The sequence below is a fragment of the Euprymna scolopes genome, chromosome 29 (genome assembly GCF_053919585.1).
Source record: "Euprymna scolopes isolate OS-2025 chromosome 29, ASM5391958v1, whole genome shotgun sequence".
Classification (NCBI taxonomy): Eukaryota; Metazoa; Mollusca; class Cephalopoda; order Sepiida; family Sepiolidae; genus Euprymna; species Euprymna scolopes.
In genome coordinates, this window is record NC_136510.1 from 1,524,177 (window position 1) to 1,542,694 (window position 18,518).

Sequence of the window (18,518 nt, forward strand, 5' to 3'; positions counted from 1 at the left end):
TACACAAATTAACAAGAGAATTTTTGACCAACGCGTCATTATTGGGAAAAACTAAAAAGTTAAAAATCTAAGTACTAAGAAATACCAGGAACCTATCTATAAAATAGATAAACCCCATAATTTATTATACCATACCTGTTCACACTGAAACACTTATCACAATATTCTGTGGATCTATATTAAAAAAAACCTTGTTAAACTTTGTGACATATTTCCATTCTATGAAGGTCAGGTGCGAACGAACACCCCATAATGTTATTATACCATATTTCTTCAAACTGAAACATAATTATCAAAGTATATTACGCAGATAGATATGAAAAGTCTTTATTAAAGTTTGTGCCTATTTCCATTCTATGGAGGCCAGGCGCGAACGCAGACTCCACAATTTTATTATACCATCCCTATTTAAGTTAAAACATACTTATAAAAGTATTCTTATGTACATCTATATCAAAAACACTTGTAAACGTTTTTTTTTAAATTTTTTATTTCCATACTTTGTGGACCAGGCGCGAACGCAGACCCCACAATTTTATTATACCATCCCTATTTAAGTTGAAACATACTTATCAAAGTATTCTTTTGTACATCTATATCAAAAACACTTGTAAACGTTTTTTTTTTAATTTTTAAATTTTTTATTTCCATACTTTGTGGACCAGGCGCAAATGCAGACCCCTCAATTTTAATGAACCACCATTCTGCCAGATCAAAATTCATTCACGTTTCATCCACGCTAGGATTCCTCAGGCATGCAGGGGAGTCACAGGAAACAGATGTTTTTAGAACGCTCTTTGCTTTCCTTGAGTAAGAAATAAGGAGTGAGGAAGGCAGTCTTTAAACCTGCTTAGATGTCGTTTAAGCTGTTGTTATTTATTAAAAACATCCGTTTCCCGTGACTCACCCTGACTATAATGCTCCTTATCTTGAGTTGAGCATATTGGGAAGTGATACACAATATACCATTAGCATCTTAAACATATTAAGCGATGCTCTTTGTGTAAACAAATCGAGCTTAGGTATTCGGACGATGTCAAAACATCATTAATTCACTATCAAGCAGCTGCCGATTAGCGTAATGGTTCGAAGCCTTGACTGTCGTACGGGCGGTCGGGTTTCAGTCCTGGCTTGAGGTAGTTGCCTGTCTAGTCGCACTGATGAGCTGTGATACAGCGAAACAGTACTGTATGCAGATGACTCTCTCTCTCTCTCTCTCTCTCTCTCTCTATATATATATATATATATATATATATATATATATATATATATATATATATATATATATATATATAATTATTTATTTCTACCTACAGAAATTAGTTTCATGATGATAGTTTCATGATTACGCAATCATCAGTGTAGGTAATAATTCCTGCCGGTCATGAGATACGAAGCCACCTTTTGCTCCATTTGCCGAGCCTCTACCTGAGAGCCACCAAACAATTGCCATGGGAATGAAGAGAGTTAAAAACTATGAATTTGGGCAAATACATGAAGTAATCTGGAGTGTTCGCATGAGTGGAAATCGTAAATATTGCATAGACGGAAGTTGATCGCCTTAGTTATAACTCCGCAGACAGTGCCCGTATATACATATATACTTGATTCCTCCGGTCTTGGCAGACGTGTTTTAAATATTCTCTCCGGTGCTTTTTCTGTGCACATTTGAACTTTTTTTTTAATGATTTGGAACTCATTCCATTTGTGATTTTTTTCCAAGGAATTCTGCCTTTTGGATCATTTTGGACCATTTGGAACTTGCCTGTTAGATTGGAAATTTTTAATTCGACCGTGTTTGGATTTTACCATTCTTGGATTTTTTACCCTTCACCGGACTATCCATTCATGTGAAATCTTTTTATCATTTTTCTTTTACCTCCTATTCCCCTTACCTCACCCTTCTTTTAACCAAGTAAGATCTGTGACTTACTTGTAGTTTCACTAAATACTTTTACATGCAAAATCCGATCCCGCATTTTGCTAATTCCTGCCCTCTGATGAGAAGGAGAGTATTTCTTCGAAACTCCGTGGATTAAGGACTATTCACTTATCTTGTGCTTCCTTTTTAAAATTAAATATGTTTTTAACTCTTTTTCAAGATGTCTTTTAACATGTTTTATTAATCATTTGTTCATATTATATATATATATATATATTTGTAGTCATCGACATACAGTCCTGTTTCGTTGTATCACAACTCATCAGTGCCACTAGACTAGTATCTCTCCCTAGCCAAGGATTGAACCTAGAACCGTCGTGTTGACAGTCGGCAGTTCTCCCACTCGACCATGGAGGCGACGCTCGTAAATAACTCGTTGGAATGTCTATTTAAATGGACACCCGCCACCACTTTTATAGTGCTCAAATCACCTGTTTGTAAACAAACAAACAACAAGCTTCGCATTTTTCAGCCAATTAAGTAGCGGGTGAGATTATTTATGACAGTACTCTACCCAAAAAGGGGAGCTTAAAATATATTTGTAGTCATTGTATCACAACTCATCAGTGCTGCTACAATAAATATAACAACAAAATTACAAATGAATAAGACAAAACATTAATATGAACTGCTTTACAGTAGAAAACTAACAGTTTGTCCTTACATTGGTGTCTGAATCGTGAAGTGATTGCTACGAACACTAAAAAGCAAATGTTCTAATTGCTACTTTCTTTCTCCACTTTGTTGGGATTTGCTTTCTTCGTCATTTTTAAAAGCAAGTAAGTTTTCACAGGGACGCGTAAACTCAGAGTACTTTCAATTAATAAAAATCCTTTGAAACCTCAAAAGTAACATGTATATGTGAAAGTAATAAGCCAGTGTGAACTGAGAAACTCCTATAAGACCTGATCAACAAACTTCTACTAATGGTAATACAGCAGTGACTCTTTTTTTCTTTTTACAAAACTGTTCGATGCGAGCCTGGGTAGTGTGATATGGTGGATAGGCTGTTACCCACGTAACATGTTTTCTTTTCTCCAAGTTGTTGATGGATCCGAATTATATATACGGAAATGCATTTTTACCTAAATGCGAGTTGGGAATGATTTTCGCTTTAACCAATTTTGATACCCCCAAATGGGGAGCGGCATATGTATTCTTTTAAAATATAATTATCCGCTGACATATGTTTTGTCGTCTACTCATCAGAGTGACTGAATCTAGCGAGATTCGAAATCGGGACCCCATGGTAAGAAATGTAACCTCCTAGGATATATATATAGTCATCCACATGCAGTACTGTTTCGTTGTATCACAACTCATCAGTTGTGCTAGACTAGCACTTTTCCCTAGCTGTGGATTGAATACATACAACCACCACGTTGATAGTCGGCAGTTCTAACCACTGGACCATGGATCGGTGCTCGTAAACGTATCATCAAATGTCTATTAAATAAATATTCACCCATCGCTTTTACAGTGCTTGAGCTGCTAGTGTGTCTACAAACAAACAGCGAGCCTATATTTATATAATAGTATATATATATGTATATATATAAACTCGTATTCCTGTCTGTTTGTTTGTTTGTTTGTTCACAATTGGATTAATATATACAAAAGTTTCCTTACTTTACTCTTTCATTTATTTCTATATCTAGTATGATTCTTGCAAAAATATACAATTAAGAGATTATGTAATTTGCATATTACATTAAGAAAAATCGATTTTTATTAAATAACGGTATCTTAATGTTTCTAGCAAGAGAATTGTTTTAAGTGTTCTATTTAAAATCGTTATTTAATAAAGTTTAAACAATAATTATATTGATAACATATTTAATTTAATTTATTTGGAATTATTATTCCAACACGGATTAAAAAAAATTTTTTTTAGAGTTATTTGTTCCTAGCAACTTCCGATAAACAAACTATTCACCAAATAAATTTGCTAATCTCAATAAGCTTCTAGCTTGAAAAAATAATTCCGTGTAGATAGAAAAATGTTCGGCTTTTAGTGTTTATTTTTTTTTTAAATATTCAGACAAAACAAAAAACACTTACGAAAAAACTGAAAAGATGTCATTTGTTTGTTTTTATTATTCTTTAAACGGCTATACAGAAATTGGTAAATTTTTACGATGTGACCCAATGGGTCACTAACCCAGCGTCGTTTAGCACCTAAAAAAAAAAAAAATATCTACTGCCCGCATCTAAATTCCACTTATTTTTCTTTTTTTTCATATTAATCTCATCGATTACACACTTAACTTTCTAACTTAAAAAAATCTAAATTTTTACGACGTGACCTAGCATCGTTTAACCACTAAAAATAAAAATGAAGATCTACTCTTTTTTGGCCTAATACGTTTAAACAGCCTTTATAAATAATATGAAAAAAGACATTTTGAAAAACCCAAAAAAAAAAAAAAAAAAGAAAATTAACATTTTAGAGTGCGGGATCACTTTTCTTTATAAATTTAACGCAAAATGAGCACCCACTTTTTGGCCACCAAGTGTTCAACGAGACATGTCACCTCTAGTATTTTTTCAAGTTTGGCGATTGAAGGAGGGACGGACAAGACATGACAAATACAATTTGTTTGTTTTTTTAGGTGGGGGTGGGGGGTGAATTACATTTGAAACATAAAATAACGATAAATTTAATTAATTTTTATGAAACCATGCTGTACTTTAATCTAACGATTTCATGAACAAAACGAACACCAAAATATGTCAAATTCAATTCGAGGGAGGGTTACATTAGAAACATAAAATGACGAAAAATTTCATTTAATTGTTTTTGGAATTAATTTTTGGTAGATCTTCATTTTTTCAAGAGGTTCTGCCAACTTGGCTATTTTATTTTATTATTATTTTTTTTTCGATCGCACAGACATTCGCTGCTATTTTAATTGAAACAAAAGTTGTAATGATTTATTTTTAATTATTATTATTTTTTTTGGAGCGGGGGGGGGGGTCTTTCCATCGCTCAATATCCGGAGAATAGTTTCTTCTCTTTGTATACCTTCTACCAAAATATCTGGTGGAGAGGGTATCACATACTTCTTTTTGGGGGGCGATTACATTTACATGTTTTCATACGTTCTTTTATTTTTGGAATTGTTGCGGGTGTATCTACGTTGCCCATGATGAAAATGATTAGTATAGCAGGTGTCTTCCAAATGGAACTTCATGTCGACCCAGACAACGCCGAATACGCATGCTAGTATATTTATATAATAGTATATATACTTTTCATCATATAATAGTATATATATATATATAAAGTAGTAGCGTTCGTGTGTGTGTACAACTCCCAATCATCAAAGAAATATAAAGGCCACATGTGTGTATACCTCTCCTGGTCAAGAAATGTTAGGATACTTCTGTCAAAGGAAACATTATATTGTATACGGACTTTTAATATATAGCATTCTTCAAACTACTTTTACATTATTGAGTTACGGTCATTAACATATTACATTAAATGAAATCTATTTAAATAATTACCTCGACGACATTATTTATTCGACATAATAGCTTTGTTTCAACTGTACTAATTAAAAAAAAATATTAATTAGTTTATTTAAATTTCAAGTTATATTTGATTTAACTTATTTTATCTGAAATCTGAAACCGTTTTATTTTCAAACCAAAACCCAGAAAACCAAAAGGGGAAATAACTGTGAAAGTTTAATCGAAAAAATGTTTTAAATGGAGCACGTTATTAAATATTCCCTGTTTTTGTTTTCATTTCGAAATATTATTCTAAGTTGAATTATTATTTTTATTTTTAATTCAGAGGAATTTTTTTTTTTCACATATTCTTAATTTTTAAATAACCTTTTTTATTTCTTAGAGAAAAATAATTAAAACTAATGTCCTCATTTACTTGCATCCTCACGAGGGCAGAGTTAGTCAGAGACACATGTGAACAAAATCCATCATCCCCTGCTCTTTTTGTTTTTTGTTTATAAAATTTAATCGGTGTTGCCCAGGATTTATTATAATAATTATACCATAGCAAATGTGTTTAATTGCCCGTGGAACAGATTTTCTTTATAATTTATTTAATATCTTAAATTTCAAATGGTCAATTTTTACGACGTGACCCAGCGTCGTTTAACCCCTTAGAAAAAATGGTCAATGTAAAGTTTCTTTCCAACTCCTCAAAAAACTTGAAAATGACGACTATATTGGTTTTCGATGGTGCTGAAAACGAATATCACATTTAAATTTGCGGCAGATAAGTAGTTTTTATTATATGAAAAATTACTTTTCCAAAAAGTGGGGGATCAGTCACTTTCCTATATAAATTTAACGTAAAATGGGCACCCACTTTCTAACCACCTAATAACTTCTTCATATCATAAGACAAATTTAACTGTGATATTCGTTTTCAGCACCACCGAAAACTGGCGCTGTTTTTTTTTACTAAGAGATTCGTTTATTTTTCATAATTTAGGATGTAAATAATGCTGTCAGTAAGCTTACATGAGCGGTCTACAAAAATATATTTTTGTTTTTCATTTTTTTTTTGAGGTGGTTATTTAATTATAGAATTTGTATAGTTTTTACCAGGTGCTTCTGTAGTTTACTTAACCGCCTCCTAATGTAAACAGAATTTTTATGAAATGTTAAACTGCAGAAGCACTTGTTCACAACTATACAAGTCGTATAAAAAATGAAATGAAAAACAAAAGTTTGCTTTTGTAAACTTACTAACAGCATAATTAGCGTCCTAAATTATGAGATGAAAAAATGAACGCATCTCTTAGTAAAAAACAAAAACAGCGCCAATTTTCGGGGATGCTGAAAACGAATATCACAATTAAATTTGTTTTATGATATGAAGAAATTACTAGGTAACCCAAAAGTGGTTGCCCATTTTACATTAAATTTATATAGGAAAGTGATCGCCCACTTTTTGAAAAAGTAATTTCTTCATATCATGAAAACTACTTATCTGCCCCAAATTTAAACGTAATATTCGTTTTCAACACCACCAAAAACCATTAAAAGTCGTCATTTTAAAGTTTTTGGGGTAGTTGGAAAGAAACTTGACATTGACCAAAAAAATTAAGACCTGGTTTTTATGGCCTAATAAATAATATGAAAGAAGAAATTTTGAAAAAAAAATTTAACATTTTAGCGTGGGGGATAACTTTTCTATATAAATTTAACGTAAAATGAGCACCCACTTTTTGGCCACAAAGCGTTCAACCAGACATTTCATCTTTAGCATTTTTTCAAGTTTAGCGATCGAGGGGGAGGGGCAAAACATGACAAATATAAAATTTTTTAGTTTTTTTTGTGGGGGGTGGGAGCGGGAATTACATTTGAAACATAAAATAACGATAAATTTAATTAATTTTTATGAAACCATTCTGTACTTTCACCTAATAATTTTATAAACAGAACGAACCCCAAAATATGACCAATTCATTTTGGGCGGGGGTGGGGGGTGAGGATTACATTAGAAATATAAAATGACGAAAATGTCATTTAATTGTTTTTTGAATTAATTTTGGTAGATCTTTTTTCTTCTTTTTTTTTGCGATCGCACGAGCATTCACTGCTATTTTTATTGAAACAAAAGTTGTAATGATTTATTTTTAATTATCTTTTCTTTGGGGGGGTCTTTCCAGTGCTCAATATCCGGAGAATAGTTTCTTCTCTTTGTAGCTCTTCTGCCGAAATATCTGGTGGAGAGGGTATCACATACTTCTTTTTTGGGGCGATTACATTTACATGTTTTCATCCGTTATTTTATTTTTGTTGTGGGTGTGTCCATGTTGCCCATTATGAAAATGATTAGTATAGCAGTGTGTTTCAAATGGAACTTCATGTCAACCCAGGCAATGCTGGGTACCCATACTAGTATATATATATTTATACAATAGTATATATCTACTTTTATATAAAAGGAACTCTGTGTGTGTGTGTGTGTGTGTGTGTGTGTGTGTGTGTGTGTGTGTGTGTGTGTGTGTGTGTGTGTGTGTGTGTGTGTGTGTGTGTGCAAATTCGTTCACTGTGGACTGAAATTTCACACGAATATATTTGATGTGGCGGGAAGTGGTCTTACATAATTTTGGGATCGGAATACGTCCGATAAGTATCGAAAATCGATTTGATTTAAGAAAGAAAGTTCTATTTTGACAAAAGTGAACACTTTTATACAGCCTAACATCACAATTGTATCTGATAAGTTTTATCCACGCACAAGCAGAAAATCCCAGCCCATAAGATCAACTGTAGATTTTTTATAAGAAAGAAGAGCGTCCAAAATGAATGTTTCTGTGAGAGCACAATTGGACCATAATACTTTACTTTGGTACGTTTAGCTTGAATTTAAATCATTATGTAAAAATAATATAATGCATAATATAATAATAAAATAATATACGGCATAATCATGTTGACACACCGATTCTCGCCAGATCACCGAAGTTAAACAACGTTGAGCCTGGCCAGTACTAGATGTGTGACCATTTGGAAAGGCTAGGCGCTATATGTACCGTGCAGAGTCGTAGAAATTTGCATTAATTCACTGGGACATATGCACCTTCAGACTAGGAGAAGGAAATTCTGATGTAAAAACCTGCGGTCTACTGTATACTCTGTCCTGCGGCAATCATTGCAGCGACAGAGATTAGCAGTAATACCAATAAGTGTGGTTTGTTCTAAACAAAGCCTTCACCACTATACACAAATCATCTGTGTGGATTTTCGAGAAACTTAACTGTTGTGGCGGTACCTTATACGTCGAAATCGATGGGAGAGTCCATCACACACACACACACACACACACACACACACACACACACACACATATATATATACTCGGGGTTTTTTATTCAAAAGTAATGGACTAGTGAATTCAACGAGGTTGTTAGATAGTGCTCAATAAAAAGGGCTGATAATACTTGTTTATTGTTATATAAACATGCTCACATCCCGCTGCTACAAACAGCCACTTGTTTCAATCAAACAACAGATATCATCAGGCAGCGATTTGACTATTCAAATGTTCAATGAATAAGCTTATTCATTGAACATTTGAATAGTCAAGTCGCTGCCTGATGATATCTGTTGTTTGATTGAAACAAGTGGCTATTTGTAGCAGCGGGATGTGAGCATGTTTATATAACAATAAACAAGTATATATATATATATATATATATATATATATATATATATGTTATAACAAAGTCGTATTCCTGCTTGTTCGTTCACAAAGTGATGAAAGGTACACAGTTTCACAAATTAATTTTTATACTGAAAACAGATATTTACACATTTATATTTCAGCATGATTTCTATATATACTATTTATTCAAATTAAATCTGCATCCAATAAATAACGTCATTTGCATATTACATTAAAGAAAATCTATTTTAATAATAAGCTCCATGTTATTAATTGTTTGCTATAATAAAATTGTTTCATTGTTCCCTTTAGAAATATTATTTCAAGTTGATTTATTTTTAATTTAATTTATTTTCAATCATAATCGGACTACGCCAGTTGCCTTTAAAAACGGAAGTAAGTTTATTTATTTAAGCTGTGAGAGTTATATCCCTTTTAAGCTATTTCCCCGTTTCATTTTCATAGACGAAAATTAGTGTGTTTTATGCTTCTATAAATCCAACATATGATCCACTTTCAGGAAAATCATAAGAAGTTCGGATATTCGGTGTATCTGAACCCGTCTGCCAATATTTTGCAATCTGGAAAGGCCGGTTATATATATATATATATATATATATATATATATATATATATATATATATATATATATATATATATATATGTATATATATATATATATATATATATAACTATATATCACTATATATATATAATATATATATATATATATATATATATATATATATATAACTACTTCATTTACTCACATAAAATCAATATACGAAAGTATAAATTTATGCGTAAACTTAAAGTATTTACTTCAAAAGTGCTCAATATGTAGGTAGAGCTAGTTAGTAAGTTATAAAATGAAGTTTAACGGGGTTGATACAAGAGTGCTCTATACCGAAGTAGAGCAGTGTATACTCTTTATTTGTTTTTACATAAGCAATAAGTAATATATTGCTACACAGTCATGAGCATGTTTCGGTCAGTTAGTTACTTGTAACTAGAGCCTTCTTCAGGCGATATAGATTATACAAAAGCAAAGGTTGCTATTTTTACTTTTGTATAAACTATATCGCTTGAAGAGGTCGCTAGTTACTGGTAACTAGCTGACTGAAACATGCTCATGACTGTGTAGCAACATATTACTGCTTATGAAAAAAAACAAATAAAGAGTATATATGTGTGTGTGTGTGTGTGTGTGCGTGTGTGTGTGTGTGTGTGTGTGTGTGTGTGTGTGTGTGTGTGTGTGTGTGTGTGTGTGTGTGTGTGTGTGTGTGTGCGTGTGCGATAAAGAAGAATGGGGTTCAAATATTTTTATCCAAAAATTTGTGAAAACAAAGTAAAATACGAGCGGACGTGCAGCAGCTCCTAAAATTTCCTTGTGAGCTAAGCGAAAGGAGTTGGGTTTTTACTGAAGACGAGTAGTTGGGTTTTACCCAGACACACACACACACACACACACACACACACATATATATATATATATATATATATATATATATATATATATATATATATATATATATATATAAATGAATAACGATATAGCTAAGTTCCAAATTCAAAGTTTTTATTTACCTTAACAATTCAGTTTTTTCCATTTATCAAAAAAACTTCCATACATTTTACAGATCTCTTTTGTCACGCAGAAACATATGAATAATTATTCATACGTCAAATTGAACATTTTCATTGCATATACTCCTAAGAAAAACAAGAAATTTTACTTAGAAAAGAATAGGCTTCACCATGTAATGTCGGAAAAAGTTCTAAAGAAAAATTAACATAGCATATCTATTCAAGCAACAATTTTTTGTTAAAAAAAAAAATAAATAAATATGCGATGTTACTTTTTTATATAAACTAGATCCGATATCCGAAATGATTTTGCTTTTGTCTTTTTTTTTTTTTTTTTTAAGGAAAATGGTGTTTGATCAACACTGCTGGGGAACCATGAGATAAAATACTGTTTTATTTTTAAATCCCCAAAATTATTTTTCATAGTAAACATCGAGTCGAAGCAATTAAAATGAGGTCCTTAAATGTAATTGTCCAAATAATTCTACTAGATTAATAATTTATAGCTTGAGAATTTAAAAAAAAAAAAAAAAAAAAAGCAAACAAGAAAAAACGACTTAGTCTAAAAAGAAACGTGAGACAAAAATTAAAGGATAAATATTTCCGAGCAATGCCGGGTCGAGACAGCTAGTATATTTATATCTGTATATAGGTGACAATGTTGTCTTCTACAGTGTGTTATTGGAACGTGCTGATCGTATATTTAAAGTCGCTTGTCCTTGAGCTGAAAGGTATTTCTCTAATATCGTCTATTTTCATTTCACCTTCACAAAAAGCGCCTGCAAAAAAGAAAAGAAAAAGATGCGCTTCCAACTCGGCCGTTGCTTTGCTTCCAATTCTTCCCTCGTTATTTTTACATATCGATTTTATCCAGAATTTCTGTATTATTTATTTCTGAATCTTTCCGTTTCGTTTTTGTTTTGGGATTGTTTTTAGATAAGGTTTGATGATTTGGATTATTTGAATTCTTCAGACTACTATTCTCATCTTGGCTGCTATTTTCACAGAGTTTCGGCCGATGTAACCTCCGACCTTCTTTAAGTGCGTCTGGTCGAACTTAGATCCTGATATTATGTCTCTGAATTTTTGAGATGAGGATTGATAATTTGTAGTATGTGTATAATTTTGACTATTTATTCTATTTCCACAAAGTTTAGACCTATATACGCCCCAACCTTCTCCGGGTACATTTTTTCGAACCGACAAAAATTTATATTGAATTTTGGACACTGTACAGAATTGCGAATTGAACTCCTTATTTAATTCATAAAATTAGATTGTCCTTGTTAATTTTATTTTTATTTTTATTTCGGACTATTAGTCTCATCTTTATTAGTTGTTGTTTGTTTGTTTGTTTTTATTGGTTCACAACGTTTCGGCCAACTTCCTCTGGCCTTCGTCAGGTGGTAACCGCGACGGATAGGAACTTCGAATCTCCTAACTGCATTCTCAGCCATCACTGCCATCCATAGTTGTCGTCGTCTCACCACATTTTTGACCAATTACCTCTGGTACGCTTTGGGTGGGATTGAAACCGCTATCTTCAGACAATGTTCATCTGGAACCGTAGAGATTCAACGTCTCTATCAACTGCGCCATGGGTCCCGAAGTTAGGAGATTCGAAGTTCCTATCCGTCGCGGTTACCACCTGACGAAGGCCAGAGGAAGTTGGCCGAAACGTTGTGAACCAATAAAAACAAACAAACAAACAACAACTAATAAAGATGAGACTAATAGTCCGAAATAAAAATAAAATTAACATAAAAATGCTCATCTCAAAATAAAAAATTCCAATTAAGGAATAATATATATATATATATAGATTGTCCTTGTTCCGTCAGCCATGACCGATTAGAAATTTTAAGCAATTTATATATTATTCATATCATTCTTAGTTACCATCTCATGTAATGAGGTCGAGCCATCAACCTCTAGAAGACTGTCACTTAAAACTGATTGATAATAAACAACTTTATCTGTTGCACCAAGCGAGAACAGCGATTTCCGAATTAAAATGATGCAAAAATTAGAAAAGAAGGTTCAAGGTTATATAAACTTAAGCGTTTACTTACAAGTTTATATTAAGATAATTTCGTGACCATTTCTCTTGCTATCTATCGATGTTAGTTTTCAATTAAATTACCTCCCTTTAAAATTAATGAACGACTATTTTAAGAAATCTTTTAGTAACTTATACATCTTTTTATTTATCTCGTAACTTAATTACTGTTTGTATTGACAAAACAATTGCATATATATATATATATATATATATATATATATATATATATATATATATATATATATATATATATATATATATATAATAGCAAAAGTACTCGTCGTTGACTGGGTTCAAAAACAGCCTACAGAAAATAGACTCTGATTTATGAAAGTATGATAGGTTATGAAAAGGAAGGGTTGTAAATTTGGGTTGAATTTGGGGATATCAAAACCAAAGCAAAATATGATGAAAGTAAAAATAAAATAGATAAACCCCATAATTTATTATACCATACCTGTTCACACGGAAACACTTATCATAATATTCTGTGGATCTATATTAAAAAACCTTGTTAAACTTGGTGACATATTTCCATTCTATGGAGGTCAGGTGCGAACGAACACCCAATAATGTTGTTATACCATATTTCTTCAAACTGAAGCATAATTATCAAATTAAATAGAATTGTAGAAGGTGGTACAATGCAGAAGTAACGGAAAGACACAAGCTGAAGCAGGTGAGAAATTTATTAATACAACTTATAAATACATGTGTACATATTCATATTTCATATACGCAGTATATTTATATTTGCACAGTGGTCACCTGGGAAAGTCGGTCTGGTGGTATGTCCGTGTAATATAATATTTTGAGAAAGATCTCTTCATCAGATATTTACTTGACTTTAACAAACGTGTTGTAAGCAGAATTCCTCAGGCATGCAGGGTGAGTCACAGGAAACGGATGTTTTTAGAACGCTCCTTGCTTTCCTTGAGTAAGAGATAAGGAGTGAGGAAGGTAGTCTTTAAACCTGCTTAGATGTGATTTAAGCTGTTGTTATTTATTAAAAACATCCGTTTCTCGTGACTCACCCTGACTATAATGCTCCTTATCTTGAGTTGAGCATATTGGGAAGTGATACACAATATACCATTAGCATCTTAAACATATTAAGCGATGCTCTTTGTGTAAACAAATCGAGCTTAGGTATTCGGACGATGTCAAAACATCATTAATTCACTACCCAGCAGCTGCCGATTAGTGTAATGGTTCAAAGCCTTGACTGTCGTACGGGCGGTCGGGTTTCAATCCTGGCTTGAGGTAGTTGCCTGTCTAGTTGCACTGATGAGCTGTGATACAGCGAAACAGTACTGTATGCAGATGACTCTCTCTCTCTCTCTCTCTCTATATATATATATATATATATATACATATATATATATATATATAATTATTCATTTCTACCTACAGACATTAGTTTCATGATTATAGTTTCATGATTACGCAATCATCAGTGTAGGTAATAATTCCTGCCGGTCATGAGATACGATGCCACCTTTTGCTCCATTTGCCGAGCCTCTACCTGAGAGCCACCAAACAATTGCCACGGGAATGAAGGGAGTTAAAAACTATGAATTTGGGCAAATACATGAAGTAATCTGGAGTGTTCGCATGAGTGGAAATCGTAAATATTGCATAGACGGAAGTTGATTGCCTTAGTTATAACTCCGCAGACAGTGCCCGTATATATCTTATTAATGCGTATGTAAGTATATGTGGATGACACCCGTGCCCACAGTTATGGCATGTCACGCTATATACCCGTATGTATATGCGTGCGCACATATCTGTGCCTGAGGGAGTGTGGGTATGTATCTTTGCAGATGTATATAACGAGAGCATGTGTGTGCATATGTGTATGCGTGTATGCATGTATATCTGTGTACATGTAGACGTGTGGGGACGTGCATCTGTACGTATGTATTTGTATGCGGAGGAGTACGCCGGCGCGCCCATATGCACCCACATCTCACGAAAAAAAAAAACCCCACTAATGAAAATGAAAACATTATGTATAGAACCCTGGGAATGAGTTTATATATCTATGTATAACCATGTCTACATCAAACGAAAGTATTGCGCCTATGAGCTTAGATTTAAATCTATCCAGAATCTATCCGAATATGTCTATACCAATAACTGTCTGTATAACTGGGTGTGTATGTGTGTGTATGCATGCATGTGTACATCCACGTGGGTGTCCGTATGTACATGGGGCACCGATGTATACGTGCACGTGCCTGTGTATGCGTGTGTGGATGTGAAAATATATGTGCCCGCTGCCTGCTGTTCACATAGTGTGTGAGAGCGTGAAGCTGTGTATATGTGTTGATGTATGTGCTCACGAGTATTGGTATCTGTATGTGCGCGTGCTCGCATGTATGCGTGGGGTGCAAGTATGCCCCAATCAATATGCGCATATGGGCCCGTATAATCGCCTCCTTGGAGGCAGGGGCGTCGATGTATGTATGTATCTGTGTATGAGCGCATCCATGCGTACGCGCGTGTACCCAATTTTAGCACCTCAAAGAAAATTTGACGCAAGCGAGAGCAACGCGGGTGTCTATGCATGCAGGCACACGTATGTGCATATATTTGCACGCCAGGGCAGGGTGTATGTGTACATGTGATCGGTTCTTTTAAGTATATATGTGTGTACGTGCGCATGTGTGTACCCCTGCCCGTGACCGCTAACTAACCCTCTCCAAACAATTACAACAAAATAAAAACTAAAAATAAATAAACCGCATCATAGGCCCCCCCCCGCCTCCAAACATAAACGAACACCCAACAAGTCAAGACATACTTACCAAGAAATCATCTCACCAACGAAGACGCAGAAAAACTTTAACATTAAGACTCGAATTTTAAAGTAACCCCCCTCCTTCCACCTCCACATATTCCTCTTCCCCTCCATGTATCCCTATGCCCTCAGTCACACCAGAAATAAACTTCCCAGACCTTCCCTCACAAGTTCCTTAAACCCCAAAACTAAAACATTACCGACATACCAAGCGCCCCCCACCTTCCCCCCTTGTTCCCTTCCTCTCTTTCTTCTGCCCTCCTCGCCCTCATTCATTCTTTCACTCTTCCATCCCAAAATTGCAAACATTTCTGTAAAATCTAAGGAAGCTATAGACGGCCAAAAAAACGGCCGAGTAGCTGAAACAATAATGTAACTTAACAGAAAAATACGGTAATAAAAAATAAAACGCATATTTGCTCTACAACAGTATTGAGCACTTCAGTTTTTATAAATTACCATTTCCACTAAACTATATATATATATATATATATATATATATATATATATATATAAATATATATATATATATATATATATATATATACAATGAATATAACAACAAAATTACAAATGAATAAGACAAAACATTAATATGAACTGCTTTACAGTAGAAAACTAACAGTTTGTCCTTGCATTGGTGTCTGAATCGTGAAGTGATTGCTACGAACACAAAAAAGCAAATGTTCTAATTGCTACTTTCTTTCTCCACTTTGTTGGGATTTGCTTTCTTCGTCATTTTTAAAAGCAAGTAAGTTTTCACAGGGACGTGTAAACTCAGAGTACTTTCAATTAATAAAAATCCTTTAAAACCTCAAAAGTAACATGTATATGTGAAAGTAATAAGCCAGTGTGAACTAAGAAACTCTTATAAGACCTGATCAACAAACTTCTACTAATGGTAATACAGCAGTGACTTTTTTTTCTTTTTACAAAACTGTTCGATGCTGCGAGCCTGGATATTGTGATATGGTGGATAGGCTGTTACCCACGTAACATGTTTTCTTTTCTCCAAGTTGTTGATGGATCCGAAGGAACAGCAAGGTTGTTACAGTTTAGCATGTACGCTGTTGCAGGAGCTGGTAGAATAAAGGTGTAGGCAACGTCAAACTGTTTTGAGGATTTGGATTTTTCCTCAAAGTTTACTCATAAAGACTTTCCCATGAATGGGTATTCCACAAGACAGGAGAGGTTTGAAATCAGGTTTTACTTTTCACTTCTAAAAGCAAGAAAGTTTTCACAGGGACATGTTAGCTCTTATGAAAGAAAAAATGTCAAACTTAATATGTAAGAAGAATTTCCTGGATAAGGACCGGCGTGTTGTTACATAGGGGTTATATCAGAAGTGATGACGTATATTATATCTTTGTTGTCGTTTGTGTTAGAGAGAGAGTCTTAGAGTGTTCATGTTGTGGAGATATATCGCGTATATATAAAGAGAGAGACAGTTCTGTATATATAAAGAAACAGGGTCCATGTTAATACAGGAGAGCCGACGGCATGTAATACACAATGAGAGGAAGATATAGATATATCGATAGATAGATTGATAGTTAGAGGAGATAGTTTGACATTTATACAGTGGTGGTCAAAAGTGTTTGCAAATTGTATAAATTGATAAATTTATGCTTCAATATTTTCCAATATAATAACTATGTTACTCACGTTTTGATATGCAAATATATGAAGTAAATTCATAGAAACGGAAACCAAATAATCATATTCGGGGGGGGGGGTATGGATCTTTAAATGATTTAAGGAAGGAATATGGGCCAAAAGAGTTTGCAAGCACTCATTTATCGGCAATAAATACCATTTTTAAACATGATATAATTCGAAAAATTGTGTCATCATGATTATAGTACGATATATTGATAACATATTACAAGAAAACAACAGTTATTACTCAAATAACAATTAACAGAACAATACGAATTTATGAAACTATTTAAGCCTTTATCGCTTTCCTCCATTTTTGATCAAATCAATCAGCCTCCTATCAACAGAGGATGTTAATGTATGCACTTACTGAGGTGTGATTTCAGAAGATACCTTCTTGATTCTCTCCCAAATGTCTTTTTTACTATGGAATGTAAACCTTCCTCTTCAGAATCGACCAGATGTTCTCTATCAGATTCAAATCCAGGCTCTGAGGTGGCCAGTCCATCAGACGTTTACCAGAGATCCCCTTGTCTGAAAGCCAAGCTTTTATGAACCGAGAAGCATGGCTTGGAGCATTGTCTTGTTGGATAATTAGATTCTGCTTGAGAGCATCATTTTGTGAATTCAACCAGGGCAATAAATTTGCTTCCAAAAACTTGCAGTAGTTCACAGAATTCATTTTGACACAGTCAGGGACAAGAAAAGGACCAACAATCTCACTTCCAATAATACCAGCCCAAATCATCACTCCTCTTCCTCCTCTCTGTTGACGTCTGAATCGCAAGCGTGGGCTATTGCCTTTAAGAAGCCATCCCTTGGCCCAACCTGTTAATGTAGACATTGGTTACCTCCCTTGCTTCAGTTACATGGTTACCTCCCTTGCTTGTGGTGATATAAATAGGAGTCGGCCATCTTGGTTTAGTCAGTTCGTTCGTACAGTTTAGACAGACTACAAGTGTCTCAACAAATGGTAGCAGAGATATCCCTCTGTGTGCGACAAAACGAAAAAAAAAAAAAAAAAAAAAAAAAAAAAAATTTTTTTTTTTGTACAGCTTGTCTGTAGCACTAGACAGATCGGATATCGGATATGGCAACTTCGAACAAACAACCTCCATTGTTGGAGGGGGAGGATGTTTACGAGAACTGGAAACAAGACGTTGAAATGTGGTCGTTGTTCACGGATCTTTCTGAGGAAAAAAAAGGGCCAGCAGTGTTTTTGACGCTACCACCGAATATTAGAGAATGTGTCCGTGAATTGCCAACAAGTGACATCGGTGGACGAGATGGCTTGAAAATCTTAATAAAGAAA

General features: G+C 33.9%; 1 protein-coding gene across 1 annotated transcript in view; it reads right to left on the reverse strand.

The window, feature by feature from the left end:
• LOC145252376 (uncharacterized) overlaps nt 1–18,242 on the reverse strand; it is a 453,386-nt gene extending 435,144 nt beyond the window's left edge. Inside the window, exon 1 of the mRNA XM_080111773.1 lies at nt 18,035–18,242. Within this exon, the coding sequence (XP_079967899.1) occupies nt 18,035–18,050 (16 nt within the window). The 5' untranslated portion in view covers nt 18,051–18,242. The remainder of the gene's footprint in view (nt 1–18,034) is intronic.
• Between the last annotated feature and the right edge of the window lie 276 nt (nt 18,243–18,518).